At 35.9% G+C, this 23,147-nt stretch overlaps 1 protein-coding gene across 4 annotated transcripts in view; it reads left to right on the top strand.

Moving 5' to 3' along the window:
- The window catches only part of RGS17 (regulator of G protein signaling 17), a 74,004-nt gene extending 53,312 nt beyond the window's left edge, over positions 1–20,692 (top strand). For 3 of the 4 annotated variants that reach the window (XM_032184002.1, XM_032184004.1, XM_032184003.1), the window contains exons 3-5: positions 13,146–13,235; positions 16,980–17,214; positions 19,741–20,692. In XM_032184002.1, the coding sequence (XP_032039893.1) occupies positions 13,146–13,235; positions 16,980–17,214; positions 19,741–19,929 (514 nt within the window). In that variant the 3' untranslated portion in view covers positions 19,930–20,692. The remainder of the gene's footprint in view (positions 1–13,145; positions 13,236–16,979; positions 17,215–19,740) is intronic. The other variant, XM_032184005.1, reaches the window with a different exon arrangement.
- The last annotated feature ends 2,455 nt before the right edge of the window (positions 20,693–23,147 follow it).

Below are 23,147 nucleotides of genomic sequence, written 5' to 3'. Positions count from 1 at the left end.
TTGGCACAGTTACAGACAGAGACCTATTGCATGTGCAGAACCCACCCCTGTTTTGGATATGGTCTTTATTTTGAGCTATGGGTTGTCAGTAAGCCTCAGTGCCAGAGAACTCTCCCAACCCCTGCAAGAATAAATGCAGCCTGCAGTTCTGAGCTGGAAGGGGAAAAATATTAGGCTACTTAAATCTGCAAAATTTCCATCTTATGATGGCTTATTTTTTAACCATGTATCATTCCAAATCGGTTTAAAATGTCAGTTAAAACAGAAATAAATGCCTAGCGCTTTTAAGAGAAAAAATGAGAAAAAAAATATCATGGAAATGAGTCTGCACCTCTAGTAGATAAAACTTATATGATGGAAATCCTTGCACTTGAAAGTGGGTCAGATATTCATTATGGGAGGCAGAAAGGCAAAGAAGATGAGAATCTTGTCTAGTCACTCTTAATAATTTCATAGCACACTTACTGGTCTAGATGGTAATCCTGGCTCTTCCAAAGTAGCTGATTTAGGCCTGATACTGGCAGATACTGAACACCCATTATGGAGCAATGGATATTCCTTTTGCTCTTTACAGTTCCTTTTGGTATTCGTTGAAAGCGCTTGTCAGCTCAGCAATTTGTTTAACAATATCTGGACCCCAGAAGTTGGCACCCATCAAAAGAGAAGCTTGTCTGCATTAAATACAGACTGGCATGACAGTTGTAATTCCAGCTTCTTAGGTGGACAAACATTAAGTGGAAGATCCCCATCGTATACGATTGTAGCATGGATAAGTATAAACTAGTTTGGCCCATGTTAATTTCATAAATAAAATAAGCTATTCATAAGCCTCATGGTAGGAATTCCACTTGATAAATGCATAAAGCTCTTTATAATTGAAGAATTGTAAAACACTTTATGAAAAATTATGAATTTAGTATGAATGCTCCAATGCACCTTCTCCCATTTAGAAACAGCCACTAAATCTACAGAAGCAAAGGAGCGACCCTAGTCAGAGTGAATTATTTACTGTTGCTGCTATTTTCATCCCTTTAAAACAAAAATAATCAAAAACACTATTGAAATCAAGACTAGACTCATTTATCTGAATAAACTGAGACTATTAGACTTGCTTACTAATGGATTGGAGGGCTTTTATTCATCCAGTTACCCTCACATAATTTCTATTTCTTTGAACACTAGACGACTGCCACTTTTAATTGTGTCAAGTATATGAAGGAATTGCTTGCAAAATAGCTGTAGCCAGGAGTGAGGACACTGCAGATTGTCTAGTAATTAGACGTATCCATTGTACAAAACAGGATATGAATGGTAATCTTATTCGGAAGGAAGGAATGAAGCTGACAGCCAGACTAGTGAGCTGTTGGGTGACCTGACAAGAGAAATACACCCTTAAGTTGAATCTTGCCTAAAGCAAAAAACAACCCTACTGTAACAAAACAAAGCCAGAGTAATTATATTAAGAATCAGTGGTAAAGGAACTTAGTCAAATTGAATCAATGGATTTGTTATGTATACAGACGTTACATTCTTTATGTGAGACCAAAAAATGTAAAAAATTGATCCTAGAGGAGACTCAAAGTTCCCAAAAGATGTAATAGCTTCTGGTGTGGCTACCATTATGTAAAAGTAATATAATCTCCTTGCAGTAGAATCCACCAGAAAGCATATTTTTCTTAAAGATTTTAAGAACAAAATACCTCTGAGAAAAAAAAAATAAAAAAAAAAATTAAAAAAAATAAAGGAGAGTTTAGGAAATCACATTTTTTTTGTTTTGCACAGTTGCAAATTTTGCTCAGTACTAGTCTAACTTTGAGGAAGATACTGTCCTTTATTTCAGAATTTCAAGTACAGTGCACACTGGTAGTTTCCATCTGCCTTTGGTTGCCTGCTGAGCTGCGGTATCTGTAGCTAGGTAGATTAAATCAGTCACACAAGAAGAGAGGAGAAAAGCAAGTTCAGCAAGCCTTGGCTTTCTGAAAGACTGTCCATAAAAAAGACAAGACTGCTTTCACATATTCTTTAGCCTGAATTTACTCTCATTGACCCTGGGAATATCTCCCTCGTTCACTGAAAAAAAAAAAAAAAAAAAAAAAATCTGAAATATAAATATAATTACTCTTTTTTTATCAATGTGTGCAAAGACCTGAAGGTGCAATGAAGACAGAGCCAGGCTCTTTTCAGTGTTGCCCAGAGCCAGAACAAGAGGGTTCAGAATAAGAAATGGACACAAGAGGTTCCCTCTGAACATCAGGAAGCACTTCTGTACTGTGCAGGTGACCAAGCACTGGCACAGGTTGCCCAGAGAGGTTGTGGGGCTGTGGGGCTCTTTGGAGCTCTTCAGAAGCCACCTGGACATGGTGCTGGGCAGCCCTCTCTGGGTGTCCCTGCTTGAGTTGGGGTTGGACTAGATGGCCTCCAGAGATGCCTGCCAACCTCAGCCATGATATGGTTCTGTGATTCTGTGTTTGACTGGAGAAAGACTAAACTCAGATCTTGAATGTTTGCAAAACTTTTGTTGTTGTGGATATATTTGTGGTTATCTTAGGAGTATGTCCCTTCTGTCAGGGGGTTTGTAGCAGGTTAGCTTCTCCTCCATCAAACTGCTTCTGAACATTTTCCACAAAAATGTTCAGAAAAAAAAAAAAAAATGTTTTCCACAAAAATGTTCAGAAAGAGTCAGTTGAAAATTTTAATCAAAAATCAAACTGCAAATATAAATCTTTGATAACAATCAAACTCAACACTTGATTTTTTTATTCTACAAGGCCTTGCTTTCAAATTCTTTGTGGGCTCCAATAGGAAAATGCAGAGTTTGGACAAATATGAAAGCTTTGTCTGCCAAATTTATACTGATTTCTACTTTCATGGAAAATACAGCAGGATGATATAGCTCATGGCTTTAAAAAGAGACTATTACTTCAACTGTCTCTTATGAACAGAAAGAGTTATCAGATTTTAGATCTGTTACATCTTAAATTATTAAATATACTGAAAAGGGAATAAAGTGGAGTGCTGCAGATTTGCTCAAACCTTTTTAGGTACTGATTTTACCGAGCCTCTGTGATTTACTTTAGCTTAGCATTCATTTTTCAGTAAGGATGATTTACCTTCACAGTGGCATGTGGGATGCAATTTAATAACCTTATATAATGATCTTACATAAACTCTAAAATCTTGTCCAAGACTTCCCATTAACAAAGAGATGATTATACTCTTAAGCACTAGATCACTTGGTTTCAATTCCACTTTTACTCAAACTAAGGAGTAGCATAGCAAAAGTAAGAGCATCAGAACAGAGCTAAATGCCTTAACTGACCAGACCTTAATAGACTGCGATGATGCAGATAGCTTAAACCTTAATTTTTACTGATCTCTTTTTTCTTTTATGGTCTGTAGTTGCATCTGTAATGACTTTGACCAACTACCCTGAATCCAGCACGGTATTAAGGAAGCACTGCTATTGAAAAGCCTGCTCTCCCCCACCTTCAAAGCATGCCGGAAATATACAATCTCAGATAAACTGAGAAATTTCTTATTTTTCAGGAGGAAGTTCATGCTTCTGAATTAAAATAGGGTTGACCTTATGATAATCCTTTTAAGAAAAGCATTCACATACCTTAGTTCAAAATTACATAAGAAAGGTAGGACTCCCCTCCTCTTCATCTACAGTGTTTTAAGTGTATTTCATTCTAAACTCTCAAATTTCTTGCAAAACAAGCAGCTAGCTCTTCACACAGAAAAAGAGCACTGCAAAAGCAGCACTGAAACAAACACAGGTTAATTTTCAGCAATTCCTTAGTCACATCTGGATTGCTGCTGCATTGTAGATATTAGAGATACTGTAGCAAACAGGCCAAGATACTTGTGTGTAGGCACAGAATTTTTTGGCCACAGATCATCATAGAATGTTTTGAGTTTGAAGGGACCTTAAAAACCATCTCATTCCAATGCCCCTGCCATGGGCAAGGACACCTTCAGCAGACCAGGTTGCTCAAAGCCCCATCCAGCCTGGCCTTGAATACCTCCAGGGACAGGGCATACACAGTTTCTCTGGGCAATCTGTTCCAACCTCATAGTAAATAATTTCTTCCTAATATCTAATCTAAACCTACCCTTTTATACTTTAAAACCATTACTCCTCACTTTAGTAGTGTACATTACTGTCACTACACTCCCTGACAGAGTCCATTTCCTGCTTTCTTGTAGGCCCCCTTTAGGTATTGGAAGGATGCAGATAACTCTTCACTCCTGTCTTCACACACTTCACAGCCACTTGTCTAGGAATCTCATGACTGGTTTAGGGAAGCAAGGATACTTCAAAATAACACATGAAACAAATGCAGTTTTTGTTGTGTTTGGGGATTTTGATTCTTTCAGGCATTGCTCTTCAAACTTCTCTCAATAATGCTTAACATAAACATGACTCTAATGGAAGGTGAAAAATTATTAGCAGGACTCTGAGAGATAACAAACTAGTAGGCTCCATGTATCATGAAATTAAGAGTTATAGCTTTTGGATTTTCTTGTTAACTATTTTCTTATTAGAAGATCTCTTTTCTAATTATCAGAGAGATTACAGGGGGAAAAAAAAAATAAAAAAAAAATCTGTTATTACAGAATGTAACTTTTTAAAGAGCTTTTAAAAGTCAAGCACTTTAATAAATCTAAGCACAATAATTAATTTAAATGTATTTTTGATTAAATACATAATTTTGATTAAAGCTGGAAATAAACATAAATGAATAGTTTGTTGTCAGTAACTAGCAGTTTTACACAGTAACTAGCACCTACTAGCAGTGAATGAAACCAAAGCTACAGATTACTGTATAATTAAAGAAAAATGATTTTAAGAGTATCAAAATAAATTATGAAATTTAATGAATCTGAAACTTACTTTTTCAGTAATGCTGTTTTGTGGAAAATGACGTGTTTAAAATCAAATTCAGAAGTAAATTATCTTCAACTGTCAATTTATACCCAACACAAACTCAGTGCCAGTCAGCTGTATTCCCTACCACACCACAGTAGAACATGAAACATAGTAGGACTATGAAACAACTTCTGTACCTATTAGCGAAAATACGACCAGAAAATTTCCATGTTGAGTTTTCCATTGGCCCCCAGGATCTACAGTATGCCGAAAGATGCATATGGGAGCCAGAAGTCTGCCTGCATTTACTATTACTGGATCTTGAGCAGGCACTAAGCTTTTCAGTTGAAAGCTCATTCGCAGCACACACAAGTGCCTAGCCGTCTGTTACATACCGTATCTCAGCTGTATGTTCTTCAAACAAAGAGATGGAAAAAGAGAAAAAATCTGAAGTACACCACACTACAACATACCAATCTGAATCAAACAGAAAAAATACCACCAAGGAAAATTGGAAAGGGAGAAATTTAATGTGTTCTAGCCATTGGAAGAAAGAAAGTATCTATTTTATCATCTGGTTCATTTTAATTTTACCTTTTGTGACCTATAAGGAGGGGAAAAAAAAAAAAAAAAAAAAAAAAAAAAAAAAAAGCCAGTAATCAGTTATCATCTAGTTATCATTGTGGCTTTTATGGTTACAGGTCAGAATGTTGCAATCATGGTGCAAGCTGAACTAAACAGAACACATGAACTTGGAAGTTTGTGACTGCACATTCCTTTCCCTCACTGAAGTTCTGAAGCTTTGAAATATTAGAGTTTTTTTTAGCTGCAATATAAAATCTCCAGGATGAGAGAACCTTTGAACCTTGCAAATACCTGTTTTATTTAAAAACAAAACTAAACTACTACTTTTTTTTTTTTTTTCTTATATGAAGTAAGCTTGCAGAATGAGACCTCAATTCTCCTTGCAGATACATTTTTTTCACTCTAAAATAGCTGTGTCCAAGGTAGAGTGTAGGTTTGTTTTGATTATCATTATTATTATTTTTTTTCAAGAAACAATTTGTATCATACATATCTCTTGCGCCATCTTTTCACTTAAGGCAAATATAACTCTGGCACTCAGGAAACTTAGCACCACAGGTACCTGGACTTTTTGAAAGGAGTTTATAGTTTCAGTGGACACTGCCAAGTAGGCTGATTATAGCCTTATGGTAATTGTTGGCTTTTTCCCAACAGGCTGCTTTCCTCCTTTCCTCTGGCAGTCTACTAGACACAATCTCCCTCATTTAGTTTAAAGCATGAGACAATTCATTGCCTCAAATAGGATGTAGCTATTTTTTTCTAAGATTCTAACATTTATTCAACATAAAATTTTACATCCTATATTTCTTCACTGAATTCAATGTAGATCTGTAAATCTTATTTTATTAAATAACTAGGAAGGACACTAATTCTAAAATAAATTCCTTCACTTTTTTCTTTTTTTTTTTTTTCCTGCTTTACCTTTGGACAAAGATGATCATGTTCTGCTGCCTCAGTTAAGACTGGATTCTGATCGCCTGTAATCATTCTGTAAATGATTCCCAAAGCTCTTGATCACCGTTTCCACTTCAGTTTCTTGCAGACAATCAATGTTGCTCTGCATTTCTATGCTTTGCATATATTGGTATTACAACAATCTAAATGCCTGTCTTGCAATTCTTTCTGACAAGAATATAAATTCTCAAGAGGTCAGAGATAAGACATGGCTTTGATGGCTCATGCATCCCCTATGAAAATATCTAGTGCAGGGCATTACTTCTTCATAAAATCCATTACCCTAGTTCAAGCTTTTCTCAAACTAATTATTCTAGACTTTTTTCACTTACTGTATCAAAAATGAACCCTTCCTAACTTTGAAACATCTTTTCCTCAGCTACCAAAAATCAAAAAAAACAACAACAAACTCTTAAATTTCTTTTGACAAATACCTATTTTTGCAACATTAAATGGGAGATAGAAGATAGCATTACTGACTAGGCTCTGCCTAAGTTATTTTGAGATTAACATAGCTTCATTGTTCTTTACAAATGGATCACAAATATATTGCAGTTATTTTTCCTTTTTATTGATTTATTCAATATAGTAAAATCATTATACTCCTCTGGTCATAAACACAACCCTGCATAGTTTTCACTGCCTTCAAGTTTCAATATTCCATCTGTCAGAAGAAAGAAGTTGTCAGAAAATAACTTTATCCTTTGTTTCATGAAGAAATTAAAGGGTGCCAGTATAGTTGTCTCTTTTACTGCCATACAGCATCACGAGACCACATCCATCTCTGACTGCTACTAGAGCCTGCCTCAGCAGCTGAACAGAGCTGTGCAAATATGCTGATTTTTCAATGACTGACTGTTGAATTAAACTTCTGAAAAAAAGTCTAATCAGATTGATGCACAATCAAAAATGGCAGGAGATACCAGCATGCACTTTTTCTCCATACAAATTAAACCCAGGAAAAATATATTTCTGTTCATATGGCATGTTTTATATCAGACATTTATTAAAAAAAAAAAAAAAAAAAAAAAAGTGAAGGAATCAAAGAGCTTGGAGACAGGAAAAGGAACTACCATTTTATACTGAAGAGTGAAGGTTTTTACCCAGCTGGGCAGAGATCTAGGATTACTGCCCATCTTTGTCGCAGAGTACTCAAAAACACATTTTCCTCTTTTCAGGAAAATTCAGTGATCATATGTTCTTGTTTTCAGGCTCTCCCCTCAATGGTATAAAAATATTGTACTTTATATAAAATATAATTATTCATTATGCAATGTTTTGCCATTAAGAGTCTCTTATTTCCACATCATGTAACCTCTTATTTTTACCAAGTGGAATCATTTCACCAGAACATCTTGAAAGACCCCACAGCAGTCCCACAGTGAGGGTGTTTCAAACCATTCAATGAATCTACTAACTTCCTGGTTTAGCAAATGGCTTCTCCTCCTCCAGACCATCCTGAAAAAAATATTTAATGGCTAAATCTGTTTGGCAACTTCGACCTGAGTTTCTCAACATTGTCAGGTAAAGGGCCACAATATATTGTCTGCCAGTGGAATTTTGAAATCTCAAATATATCTTTATCTCATTCTTCCTTTCCTTTCCTTTCCTTTCCTTTCCTTTCCTTTCCTTTCCTTTCCTTTCCTTTCCTTTCCTTTCCTTTCCTTTCCTTTCCTTTCCTTTCCTTTCCTTTCCTTTCCTTTCCTTTCCTTTCCTTTCCTTTCCTTTCCTTTCCTTTCCTTTCCTTTCCTTAAAAAAAAAAAACACACACACAAAAAAAACACACACAAAAAAAAAAACAAAACACCTTTTCTTTTAATCTACACCTCACTAATCACTATTCTATGTATCGCTATTCTAGTGATACAATCCCTATTATTTCACTATTATTTAAATTATGGTAGTCCCGCATATAGTTTGCTTAAACTGGAAGCTGGATTCAAGCATCAAAACAATCCTTCCTGGGTCTTGCACCTAAGACCTAAAAATATTTTGTCTTTTAATCCAATGGTAACAAAATTTCCTAGGAGTAGGATAGGTGAAAAGTAGTGCCAGCAAGATATAGTCTTTCAGAGGGTAAACCAGTGAAACATGTCAGAACATTCATCTGTTATCCAGAGGCCCTGAAATGAATATTGATTTTCACCTGGAAACCAAATTCTGCCTTTAGATTATATGTGTGCAACTGACTTATGTGGCCTTTGGGCTGAAATAAAAAAAGCAGTTGTGTTACAGCAGTGACTAAAAGGATCATGGCCCTACTGCATTACACGCACAGATTTAGGCCAAAATATAATCATCAGCAAAGAAGTAGAAATTGAGCACTGATCTCCTGAATGGCAAGCCATCAGCCCACCAAATAAGTGTACAATGTCCCAGTTTGATTTCTACTCCTTATCTTCATGGCAACACAATAAATGCCACTAAGAGGACAGGCTTTAATTGTCAGCCTTCAGTGTCAGATATAATTGCAAAATACTGGGATAATATACTGCATATGATGCATATAACCCAGAAAATACCTGAGTAAACAGTAACTAGTGGTAGCCATGCACTGGCAGAGTATCAGTCTTAGCACCTGTCACCATGGCAATTTTCTTGCCGTAACAGTAATTTCATTGATTCGCCAGATTTCGGCTACTGGTATATAAGAATCTGATGTTTGGAAAACAGTGAAAGGCTATTCATGTACTGGATATACACAGAATGAAAGATTAGGTCCAAGCTCTAACTAATTTTCAGTTTCTTAGTGGCAGTATAGGTGAGTGCAGCAGTAGAGAAATTAAGCAGCTTTTAAAAAAAGCTAAAACCATTGGCAGGAAACACTTTGAAGGACAGGCAGTGAGGTCCTTGCTCTTAAATTGCTCCAACTCTCTTGATGATTTTATCCTATTAGCTTGCCTTTTTTACCTCACCGTGCACCAGTGGGCTGCAGTATTTTTTTATTAAAGTAATTACTCAACAGAGCAACTATTTAATTTCTGAACACGGATATTAACAGGTGATTAATATAGCTAAATAAATAAATGTTGGTCTTCTAAATCCCTCTATTTTCTCTAAAAACACATCAGCTAGGAACCTGGACCAGTTTAACATTATATATGGTAATATTTTCAATTTGTATACATCTTTAAGCAATCCCTGGACATTAACATTTTTACTTATAAAGTTTGTGAAGTAGCAAAATAGAATTGTACTGACTTCAAATATAAATTACTCATAATAATATTGTTGCAGTAGTTAAAGCAACTATTATTTTTATAAGTGTCAAGAACCCAAGATATATTTGAAAGCAACATCAAGGTCAAGTACTTGGGCTTACTGAAGTACTTATACTTATTTATACTTATAAATAAAGTCAGCACAAATATGGGTAGAACAAATCTTCCAAAAGAACAGAAAACAAAACACTGCTTGTGCTTTGCACTTAACTCTTACATTAGGCAGCCCAAACTCTCTCTTTTTAATCCTTTAGTAGTTTTGTTGCAGTTTTATTATAGATAATTTATGTCCCTACATTTTAAAGATCTCTGTTGGTTGGTACCATAGATGTTAATTTCTATCTCCTTAGAACACCTCTCTTTTATTTTATTTTATTTTTTTTTAATTTTATTTTTAATAAGGCTTCTCAGCAATTTCCTTTTTCTGAGAGCCTTAAATATGTAAGGCCATTTGTTGATCTTTATCCTGTAGCTTTTATTTAGTTTAGTTTTACACTAAATAATTCTTCTGCCATAATCAGCTAGTTTCCATGATGGAGTAGTATATGAAGGATATGCTTGAATTCCACAGAGAAATGTGAGCAGATAGGGTATTTTCAAATGAAGATAGCAACTTAGCAAATAACAATGTAGTGTTGTCATTTTGATGTAAAAGGTAGCAGTCTGTTATTGTGATCAGTGTTATTTAAAGGCTGCTTTTAAATTAGTTTTACAGTCACAAATGTGTAAATATTTAATTTTTTTTTTTCTAACTTAACATAAAACAGTTCCTTGACTGAAAACAGACATGTCTGAATTGAATGTACTTCTGTATAAAAAGGATGGTTTCTTTCACAGGAAAAACATAGCAAAAATAATGTATCCGATGTAACTCCAGTCTTGACAGATGTATATAAATCAAAGTTGAAATGTAGGGCTAGTTGTTGTCGCTAGAAACATAATGTAGAATCTGTGCCAAGATATATTATAAATTTAGCACAGTTTTGAATACAATACCCAAACTTGAGAAATTGTTCCAACCACATCTAACACCTCTTTTAGAGTCCTCCCTGTTTTGCAGTGATGACTAACTTCAGCCACTGAACTTCAGCTATGACTGCTGAAATGAAGGTATCAGGGCCAAGTGTGCCCTTTGCACTATCACACAGTGGTATAAATATCAGAAACTGTACGTTGCATTCTTGGCCCACAACCCAAACTTTTACCAACATGTAGTCTTGCAGAAAATCAAAATGCATAGGGCCTATCCATTACTCCTCTGATAAAAAAAAAAAAAAAAAAAAAAAAAAAGGCATTGAGGCCAACATGGATTTCTTGTCCATTTGTCTATTTCTCTTTCTCATTCCCTACTCACTACTTGTATTCCCCTTTCATCAGCCCATATTGGTTTTCTGAAGTTTAGCAGAGATTTTGCATGAGCACAGCCATCAATATCTGACCCCAGACATCAAATTAAATTAGCAGGGCAGATTAGCTGCTCTCAGATGAGTCACCTTCCACTTCCAGTAAGACTCTGCATCCAAACCTTGCAATAAGTCTACTGTCCAATAAGTAAATTATCTCAGTATGGTTTAGCTGCTGCTCATGTGATAGATGAAAGAAAAGGGCAGCCTTTGTTAGAAGGATTCAGGTGAACACCATGCTGCATTCCCAGCTGACACTGTTTGCTGCTTCTGCTGTGTCATGCCCCCATGGCCCCTATGGTTCAGTTCTCTGAACCCAGAGGAGAGCACAAATGAATGCTGTTCTAGTGGAGGACTGAAGAGGAGGAGGGAGAGCAGCTTTGTGCCTCTCCTGCTTCTCCTTCGCCGTCACTTTGTGCTCCAACCAGATGCAAAGTAAACCCTAAGCAGTTACATGTGCGGACTTAAAGATTACAAGACAGAAAGTGGATGGTCCCTTTTTTTCTCCTTCTATATATGGAACTCCCATTGGTTTTCATGGGTGTTCCCTCTATAGACTGACAAGCAACAGGTCAGAGGAGATGGAAAGGCTTTTTACCTGCCAACCCCAGAGTTCAGGATGTGTTGTTTCTCCTGCAGCAGTTGATGACACCATAACACCTTAGCAGCACTGGAGCTGCATTCCTACGCTGTAACAGGGGAAGCAGGACCAAGGGCCTGAACTAAGGTCTTGGCAGGTAAGTGAAGGAGCAATCAGCATCAAACAGCTTTGTTTGAAAGTGTATGTCTTTGTAATGTTTAAGTCTTAATATGTGCTCTGCTTTACATGCAAGTTTAAACTGCCAATTTTCAGAAGAGTAGTTGAGATGCCCTATTCACTCTGCCAAATGCTTGAAAACATGTTGATGAAACTCATCAATGCAGAAGGGCTAGGAAGAAAGGTTATTTGTGCTAAAAATGTCTCAAAGTTGGCATTTCTTCTTAGAACTGAGTGGAAGTTACTACGATTAGTGGGGGAGGGAGACACTTATGCTATAAACATATATTTGCATACCTCCACTTGGAATGATTGAGAACATCATTGTACAATGAATACTAAATTCAAAATATGAGCTTTGTTGGGACTAGGACGGGGGAATTTTTTGCTTGGTTGCTTGTTTTCCCTCAGTTGAATATGCGGGAAACACACAGTGAAGGGAAATTTCCATTTTCTATGTTTCACTTCATAAGCTTAATTATTGGAACCAGGTTTCTAATATGAATACTGATGTTATTTCAAAATGCACTTTATTTCAGAAGTTATCAGGGACTTTGTTTTTGCTGGCAATACCATGGTCCAGAATACTCATAGAGAGCACACACAGGGGAAGCCACTACTACTGAACCAAATCCAATTAAAAAGAGATTTACAGAATAGTGATGCAAGTTACCATCTTGAAAGAAAAATCAAAAATAAAAAATCAAATAATAATGATAATAAATACAAATTAACTAGATCTTTACCTAAAGGAAGTTTTTATTTTCATTGCTTCTAGTAATATGACTTTAATGGAGGCCTTTCTGTTTAGAGGTCAGTAACTTTAACTTTTTGGAATGAAAAAGAAATTTGGGTTAGAGGAGAAAATCATAAGCAGCAGCCACAGCTGAGATCTGTTTCCAAGCCATCTACTGCCACTATATCCTGGAGAAAAAAAGGGGGATGTTCGTAAAGAATGAACAACCATCCAAAGCTGCTGGGGCACCAATCCCTGATCAATGACTCAGATATTCTTATCCTCCTTATCCTTATTGCTACTAATATTATCCAAAATTTCCCAAGAGAAATCACTCCAACAGTGACCTCTAAGTTTTTGTCTGTCTTTCAGCTTGTAAATAAATAAATAAAAATCACATATGTTAATACCAACTGTTAATTAACATTCATAGTTATTACAGGGAAAAAAAAATGTCATAAAAAATTTCTCTCCAAAATCTGAGTGTAAATTCTAGGGGCAAGAGTGAAAAATGACATTTTACATATATCTATATCTTTTGAAAGTTTGCATTTCTGTAGTCATTGTTTTAAATTAACTTTCTCTAGACAAAATAAAGTGTTGTACTACATTGCAGCCTCACTGTTAGGAATGAAGATAGAGGAGACAATGCAGGAAGGCCAACACATACAACCAAAATGGAGAGCATCCAAGTCATAGAAGAATGGTAAGTTGGTCAAACTGTTGTCCAGTAAATGTTTCTTAATTTGCCTGTAACTAATTTGTTTTGGTTTTGTAGGCTTCTGAAATATTCTTTTAATGACTTTTCCTCCTAAAATTTCTAGAAAAAAGGAAGCAAAATGAGGCCTGACATGAAATGCCAACAGAGACATTCAGGCTTACTTACAGTTTCACATTTGTCAGTAAAGAATGATGGGAAGAAATGGGAGGTGCAAGAATGGTTCCATTGATCTATGGGACTCTATAGGAAGTGTATGCTATTTGTGGGATCATTTTTTTCTGCTTACCCAGACAAGAAATAAAACTAACTTGGGCAAAAGTGTACTTTATAGTCAGATTTTTAACATGGCTACTTTTTGTAGAACAGCTTGGACTATGGTTTCATCTGAATTAACCAAGGAAACACATACTCTGAAAGCTGGGCAAATGTGCATTAAAAGTCTGAGCTTCTGTTTGTGTCTGAAGGTTGGGCCTGTATTTATTCTGTTGGGAAACATGCTGAACTGTCAGTGGTCTTGACTTCTCTAATCCCATAAAAAGTAAATTAAAACTTAACTCTAGAGAATATGACCGATTTTAAAAGCAATCCAATCATCTCAGGCTATCCATTGCTACTCGCAGTCATTTTTGAGAGGTCAAAATCAAAAAATTTCCACAAGTTATAAGTAGTATAGACTTCTTTGTTGTTGTTCTTACTGACAAAGAACATCTAGTGAATTGATTTGACAGATTTTTTTTTTAGGTTTATAGGAGTATGGTTTAACTATTTATTTCCTTCAGTTATATTATGCTGAGCACCCCAGAATTCAAGTTACTTACAGAGAACTTACAGGAACCCTCCATCACAACATATCTATGGTACTTTGTGACATTTCCATCTAGGATTATATGTTTCATAGGGTTTAACACTCAGCCTTGTAGCTTTGCCGTGCAAAGGAAGAACAGAGTTTAGTCAGGGAGCTCAGCCTGCATGGCTGAGATCCTGTGTTCTCAACATCATTGTCTGTGGTAGGCAGAGGACAGGAAGCCTGAAATGTCTGTCAGAGGAATATTAACAGAAAGTAAGGGCGTGGCTTCACAAAACAAGGATGTGGTTAATTCAAAACTATGAATTAACAGCTCCTTGCCTTTTGGGAGAAAGAGGTTTGCCACCCATGCCATCTCTCTGCTCCCTCCTCTTTTGCCTCCAGTTCTCCCCCACCACAAACTACACTGAAGCTGGTATTCATCTGAGGTGCTTCAACTCAAGGAAAATGCACAGGGGTAGCAGGTAAAGAGATTACTTAGTTAAATATTAATTTCAAAATTTTTAATTCAGCTCAACCATGACATAAAAATGCATCCTACATAACTTAAGATCCTTCTGCAATCCAGTGGGGACCAGTAACTCCAGATCATACTCAGAGCACCTGAATTTAGCCCATGGCAAAACATATTTTTGCATTCACTTCTAGTGAAACTTATGTCAGATAACATCCATCAGCTAAGGTTAGTATCTTGGTTTGTCTGAACTTGTAAAATTTACAGGACAAGGTACTCTGTGAATCAAACTTCATTGCATGAGCTTGTTAGGTTTAAAAAAAAAAAAAAAAAAAAAAAAAAGGATCTCAGTAGCCTTTTAAGAGACTAGTCTAACTCATTAAGATTCTGATTCACAACTTCATTTATTCATGAATTCATTAACTCACAAATTCACCAGCTTTGCAAGTTCATCAACTCATGCATGATGGAGCAAAATAGTTACTTGGCTGATGGGGAGGGTGCTCACCTTTCCTGCCTCTTCCTAGGCACATCCTAGCTTCCACAGTTCAGTTGCTGATAGATCCATTCATTTGAAAGGCTTATTGGGTAAACTGTCATGTTTATACCTCTTTCAGTCTACACCACCCACTAAATTAGTGGATTCTGCAGAAACTGCCAGACAGTTGCTGTTGCAAAAATGCAGGAGATGAGAGCCAAAGGTCACAATGGCTGCAGGATGACCCTTGTCTCATTCTGTCCATTGTGTCCCCCACACATGATGCTTCCTTTTTAACTTAATGGTGCTTCTCCCAGCATACATCAGGCCTTAGTATGTGCTGTATGTTAGGGCTACATCTGAGCAGGAGATGAGTGAACATCCAGAGGTTCAAATATCCCATGTAAGTATCAACCTTTTATTTCCCTGGGAACAGGGAACATTCAGACACTGCCCTACTGCAGTGTATTGGTTGGTTTCAATGTCTACTAAATTCAAGGCTTCAGAAAGGGAGTTGTTCTTTTATTTCCCAATATCAGGATGAGTTATTTAGACAGAAATGAGCCTTAGTTTATCAAACTGGAGATTCTGCACATAAATCTTTCCTTAAACTGATATAGTGATATAGTACAAGAGTATTCTTCACAAATCTCCTCAGGAAACTAGCATTTTGGAGAAGGAACAGGAAAGCAGTTTTTAACGAAATGACATACAATATAGTGGGGAAAAATATCTTTATAAGCAAAACCTTATCAAAATGGTCTTATTCTGTACTTTTCTTCATATTGTTTTTACTTCCAACTGTAGTAAAGATGCTTTCCAAACACAAGTTGCTTGCCAGCTCCATCTACTTCAGCAGGCTTGCTTCATTCTCCTCAGAGAGAGGACTTTTTAACTTTAAATCTCTATGTTTATAATTTTTGCTTCAGATTGCAACTATTTTGCTGGATAGTTTCAATGTTGAACACTTTCTCATTTATTAGATCTTAACTACCATGAATAGCTTCCTGTCATCCAGTCTGCCTTGCACGCAGACTAGGAGTTGACAAATGGACTTGAAATCGTATGGACAAATGTCACTTATTGTGCAACATGATTGCACAGACACTGTTAACAACATCCAGTAAAACTCTTGCATTGTATCCTATCAGGAAGGGGAGGATGAGCGCTCAGAGCTAAGTAATTTTAATTGTTTTTAAGTAACTTGGAGTATGACCTTCTCAGGCTGTTGATTTGTACATTTGTGGATTAGTAACCCGAATTAGTCTTCTGTTCACTTATCCCGTGCATCCGCTCTGCAAATAGCTTCTTTCAGAAAATGGGAATGGGGATTTTTTCCCATTTCTTCTCTCTTCAATTTTGCCAGAAACATTCATCACATCCCATGCCAATAGATCATCATTCAGGTCAATAGCACCAAACAGAGAGAAGCTTAGCAACCCTTAGGTACAAGCACAGAGAAATATGCTAATTTAAAAGCTCTCTGAATTACTATTTTGTTGGGGCTCATTAGTATGCTCTTGGCTGCCAAGAGCCTTTTGTTTTTCTTGTCCTTGCTGAACCAAATCGTGTGGCAGGCAGTGATTGGCCAAACCCTATCAGAAGCAGGCAGGGACATCAGGTGTCTTCCAAGCCCATCATGAAAAAGAACCTATTGTCAGCTGCCTCAATTCACATCTCCTTTAAACGCAGAAGCAGAAATTCAGTCCTGTTGCTGGAATTTTCTTTGAGTCTGATAGTGAACAATACCAGTAGAAACCTTGCAGAAAGCCAAGTGCACATCTCTTAATATTAAACATAGTTTAGTGGGCTATTGAGATTATGAATGCACAAGTGAAGAGTGAACAAAATTCTCTTGTCACTGCTGAAGCCTTGTTGCTTCCAGTTTTCACTCTGGACTAAAGTGCAATTGAAAGGAGAATTTTGGATGAATGTATGAAAACACTGTTACAAAAATAGAAGCATGTTTGTAATGATACTTTGCTTTTGCAGCCAAAACCCTACTGCAGATGAAATTTTGTCTTGGGCTCAGAATTTTGACAAGATGATGAAAACACCAGCTGGGAGGAACCTTTTTAGAGAGTTTCTTCGAACAGAGTATAGTGAAGAGAACCTGCTTTTCTGGCTTGCATGTGAAGATCTAAAGAAGGAACAGAACAAGAAAGTTATTGAAGAAAAAGCAAGACTTATTTATGAAGATTACATTTCTATACTTTCACCAAAAGAGGTAAAGCTGTAAATGTTAGATTTGCATTTCCTGATGTTCCAGAGCAGATATGCTATACCCTGGATTGCCAGAGGGAGGGTCAGAAAGTCTGCCTCATCTGTCAGATGAGAGCAATACTTATTATGGAAGTTTAGATCATGAAAGCAAGGGATAGAACAAGTGCTGACAGGTGCTGAGCCATTTACCATCACTGGCCACAACTCCTCAAAGCTCTCCATATGAGAGGAATAAAAGGGAAATTCCAGAAGCAGGATGAGAAATGAGAATACTACTTTAACAATGCAGTGTGTCTGCCAAAAACAAGAAATACATCATAGAAATGGATTTATGGAGAAACAGCACCAAAATTTTCAGCATCATATGACAAATAAAATACTCAATATTTAACAGAAAACAAATCAGTCATGAAATAAATTCACAGTTTGTGTCTTGTACAACATAAAGGAATTTAAATCATAATCAGAACAGATTTATCTGCTGCAACATCTGGCCGGGAAAAAAAAAGTAAAACTTGTTCTGGTTATTCCTATGTGGGATCAACTAGTCTAAGTTGATCTCTAAGAAGTGAGATCACATATTTTCTCTAATGAAAGGTATGATAACATCTAGGAAATTATATATAACTTCCTCCGATATTCAAACTGAAATGATCTTCACCTGAAGTTGAGTAAAAGCATCCCCTATCAAATCACAGTTTGGAATAATAAATAAATATACAGGCATTGTAGAAGAGTTTCTTAGGCCATGTCGTGTACCTTTAGCAACTCTGTCTTGTCTTACATCTGACTTTCTCCTCAATGGCATTATGCTAATTTATGCTCACTTGTGGACTTGGCTTGCTACATTTTACCTTTTAGTAATAAATTGAAAATTCATTACTATGAAGGGAGCGACCAGCCATTTATAACTCCATTCCCTTCTCTTGTGATACCATGTGTATTTTGCCTTTGGAATGAGACAACTACCAGTATAGCAAGCAAATAATGTGCATTCCTGATCATATATATGTGTCTCTAGTACACATATATGTACTAAACACTCAGTTGTCTTTCTAAGCCTCCATGAACCAGCAGATACAATTTAAGCACTAAAGTAGTTTTGCTTGACTTAAGGTTTAAAAAAACTGCTCACAAACTTCATCCTCTGGATGTGTGAGGATGTCATCATCCCAATTGCTACTTATTTGCTCCATGAGGCAAATAAGAAGAGTTTGCAATGCTTTAGATCAGCATAGGAGCTTTAAAATTCTTGTTCATCACAGCATCCCCTTCCAGATGAAACCTTTTGACATAGGAACTGAAAGGAGGACTTTGACATAGGAACTTGCTCAGTGATGAAGTCATTGAGGCAGAAAGTCCTAGTATACTAAACAAATACCTTGTGTACATCTGTTTACCAAGGAGATAACTTTAATAATTGCAACTACTCTTGCCATCTGGCTCTAGTGAGTCACAGAAAAACTACAATGTGAATTAACAGATTCCTAATTAATTTTTGTTTCACTCTATAACTGCAATTAACTTTTACAATATTCAATAGCAAAATGACACTGCCATTCTGCCAAATTTGAGCTTTTTTGTCCCAGCCCTTTTATTTGGTAATGAGGAGTCAATTAGCTAGCTGCATAAACTGGTCTTGCTAAAATAAGTGCCTGTGTGTGCGCATGTGTGTGTGTCATGGGGGGAGCAATTGCTTCAATCTTAGCATGTCATTTCCATGCTACAGATAGGCACTGGTCTAGGATTTAAAATTATTTTAATAAACTCCTAAGACAAGGCTGCAACACTGCTGCTCAGAACTACATAAGCTATACCCCCACATGCTGTTGTGTCTCAAAGCATTTAATCAGAGTAACCCCTCCAGCTTGTTAAGCTTGGCCACATAGCCCAGCGTGCCTGCCCGTTCATCCATATGTCAGCTAGGCACCAAAGTCAATCTAAAAAATACCTGGGTGAGAAATTGCCTGGAAGACAATGTGTCACCTTCAGAAGCTAAAGCTGAAGCTCCCTAACAACTTCAATATGGTCACATGATACCCCAAAAGTATAAATTGCCAGATATTAACAGGTCTTTAAGAGAAAAATGAATCAGAATAGGAAATGTTGAATGGGAAATTTCTAAAGATCCAACCACAAATTATAAAAGAAAAAAAAAAAAAAAAGCCTTTGTGAGAAATATTTCTAAATATGTAAAAAGATAAAACATTTTAAGATATAATAACATATTAAGATATAATAACAGAGCTTTATTTAGCAGCACTGTATTCTGTTAAAGAGAGGAATTTAATTTTACAGCTCTTAATATGGATGAAAAGAACAGGTCAGAACCAAAATTGAGTTAGTTGTCTGACTTTGTAGTTGTGTGTGGTCATTTTAGAATGATGGCTGTGAAAGACAAACAGCATAACTTGAATAAACTATGAAACTGATAACCTCTGGGTGTTCTGTGGAGCCCTATGCAATGATGAGATGTATACATCCTTTCCAGCATTATTGTTTAATATCAGTCTATTCTCATCTTCTTCAGGTTAGTCTTGATTCCCGGGTGAGAGAAGTGATCAACAGAAACTTGCTGGATCCCAGTCCTCATATGTATGAAGATGCTCAACTCCAGATATACACCCTAATGCACAGAGACTCTTTTCCAAGGTTTTTGAACTCTCAAATTTATAAGTCTCTTGTTGAAAGTATTACAGGCTCTACTTCTGAAACTTAGTTTTAATTTTCAAATAAAATTACTTGATTTTTTTTGGGTGGGCGGGATGGAAGAAAAGTAGTTTAATAACATCTGGAGCTGGGTTCCTGGAGAACTACAGTTTAGCTCTACTCAGGCTACTGTGAAGAAACAAATACATATTATGGTCTATGTCTACATTTTTACCAAGGTCCTCCTTGCTTGAGATGGCATGGGAGGGGAACAATGGATTTGCCAAAATACATTTGTTTCACACTCCTTTCACCCAACTGCAGTCAAGATTGCAATGATGTATTTGTAGTTTTATGAACAGTCTCCTTGTGTATCCTCACACTGCATGTGCAAGGTAAAACTGCTTCACTTACCACTTAGTTGTTGCAATATTTAATCCAATAACATAAATTATATCTGTATTTAAGAACTTTTTTGTGCAATACAGTCTAATGGTACATAGAAACAACTGCAGCAAACCAGAAAGAGGCTTGCATTTTTTAACATCACTAACTGAAAAAAAGCCAATTTTTAAGGTGTAGCATTACTCAATATGCTCTACTGAGTACAATACACTGACTTTTTGAAGCCAATATTTCTGTACAGACAAAAAAAAAAAAAGAAAAAAAAAAAAAGAGCTATTTATCACTGTTTATTTAAAATTAATTCAAGCGGAGGATTCCTCTGGTTGTTCACTGCCAAAACTGTGGCATTTTCATTACAGAGTTTGCAATGTAAAAAGAAAGAGAGAAAAAAAAAAGCACAAACCACTTAAAGGGATCCGTATCTGGGTGACACAATCTATGCGCTGATATTGTTTAATTGTTAAAAGAACAAAGATTTTCAATGTACATTTCAGATGTCAGATACTGTAATTGATTTATTAAAGACTGGCTATCCAGTTCTAACACTGTTGTATAATGTTATGTACTTCAGAAAAGAAGAAAAAAAAAAAAAAAAAGAAAAAGAAAAACAAACAAAATCTTGATAATTTAGTTTTTTGAATAAAGACATTTAATAAAAGACTGCCTACATGTAGCATTTTAGAGCATTTTAGAACATTTTGATGAATTGCATCTGTCCTGTAAGATTCTTTTTGAGAGCTAAATCCAGTCAAAAAAATGTTTTTAAACAAAGTAATGTTTTACAAGGTGGCGGGTTAAAGAAGATTTATCTTAACTTCTAGCCTCATTGAGTTTGAGTACTCCTTGAAAACAAGGGGTTTGGAGAGTGATATTAAACCAAACTTCAAGGGCTCCTAAATCTGCAGTCCTTAGCCAGGCAAAATGCCTACCGAAACTCAGTGGGTGTCTTTCCTGGGTAAAGAATCCTGTAGTAAGCCCTAAATCAGAGCTAAGGCAGCACAGTACTCAATCACTTTGCTGCTATGGTGTTTTTAATAGATGTTTGCTTGGCCTTTTTATCAAAAAATGTCCAATTTTAGGATGCATTTTGATGTTTAAAGAGACAGTGACTTGGAACTTAAAAATCCCAACATCTTCATACCTACCTTATACATGACAAATGAGCATTAGCATCCCTCACAAACTGCTAATAATATACCATGAGATTGCTTTGAATGCTTGTTAAATATATATATATGCATGTGTGTTTGTATATATATATTTAACACTGACAACTCTGGTCTTGTACTAAGACTTAAGAGGCAAAGTTCTTCTCACTTTCCTAGGACTAAACACAGCATAACCCTATTGCTTTTGATGGGACTGAAAGGTTTTACAGTTGTGTAACTGAGTGGAATCTGGCCCCAACAAACTTGGCTCCAACCAGCAAGCTGCTTCGTGCAGGCAGCCCTTGGTGCCAGCTCTTGATGAAGCCGCTGCTACCGAGGCTGCTCTGGCTCTATACAGTAGCTGGTAGGATGCAGGTCTTAGTATATTTCCTGGGGCTTTTTTTTTTTTCCCTTTTTTTCCCTTTATTTTACTACCTCTTTCTCTCTCTCTCTCTTTTTTTTTTTTTTTTTTTTTTTTTTAATTTATTGAACATGCTTCAAATAGCAAATCCGGGGAATTTTTTAATCATTCTTTTTACTTGAAACCTATGTGCTTTTTTTGGATATATATGAACAATTTAACGAACTGTTTCTTAAACTCATTTGGTTTTGTAATTTATATAGAATTCAGGAGATGATTAAAAGGGCTATTCTCTATTCCCTATGCAAATATTTTAACTGTTGTAGTGTTTGACAAAATGGGATCTAAAAAAAAATCTGCAAAGTGGAAAACAAATCTGTTTACAGTGGCGTTGCTGACTATCCTACCATATTCAGCACTTTTAAATATTGTTATTTATGAAAATGTAGTTTAAAATGCAAGACAAAATATTTATAAATGTTTCTTTTAATAAATAACTGTTTTGTCTGAAAGTGTTATTGTGTTATGACAACTTTATTCATGTTGGTTAGCTACTTACCATTATGAATAAAATATTCAATTATTATACTGATAGAATAATAGCTACGATGTTTACAAATCCTGAGGGAGGGGGGAAGTCAGTGAGAAAGGACTGCCTCCTTCTACTGTGAAATACTGTTAGAAAAAAAAAGATTTTTTCTGGCTTCTTTTCTTAACTGGAATTTAACTATGGTCTACATATGTCTAGTATCATTTGATTACAGTTGTATTTACTGTGGTACTAAACATATACAGCATCATATATGTATATATTTATACAGTGTAATTTCAAGTTTGTTGGTGTTTGAGGCACAAAACATTTAGTTCACACATCTAAACAATGTGTAAGAGACAAAACTGCATGCAAAAGTCTTTACAAATGTAGACTTGAATATTCTTAATGTTACTATTTGATGGTGACCTGCTAGTCATAACCTATCTTTATAAGATACTTCACATAGGTAGAAGTTCTTGTCAGCACAGACAAGTCATCCTTTCAAGGACATTTTTAAAGTTAACCATGTGGGCCCTAAAATATTATATTGATTTATAGCAAAGGATTCCAAAACCTGTATTTGGAAACTGTTTCATTATTTTGATAAATATTACACCAATCTTCAGTGTAATATTGCAATGAAATCATGCTCAAAATTTCTTATCTTAAATCCTCTAGTTGGAGGGATTTGTAAATTGACCATAACTTGTATGAAGTTTCTTTCTTGGAGCAAATGCTCATATTAAAATGATTAATAGACATTTCATCTACTAGTTTGGATTTCCCAAAATTTTCTGCAAAAACTGGATATAGTCCAAATGGACAACAAATCGTGCCAT

This window comes from Aythya fuligula, chromosome 3 (genome assembly GCF_009819795.1).
Source record: "Aythya fuligula isolate bAytFul2 chromosome 3, bAytFul2.pri, whole genome shotgun sequence".
NCBI lineage: Eukaryota > Metazoa > Chordata > Aves > Anseriformes > Anatidae > Aythya > Aythya fuligula.
This window is presented reverse-complemented; position numbering and strand designations above follow the sequence as displayed.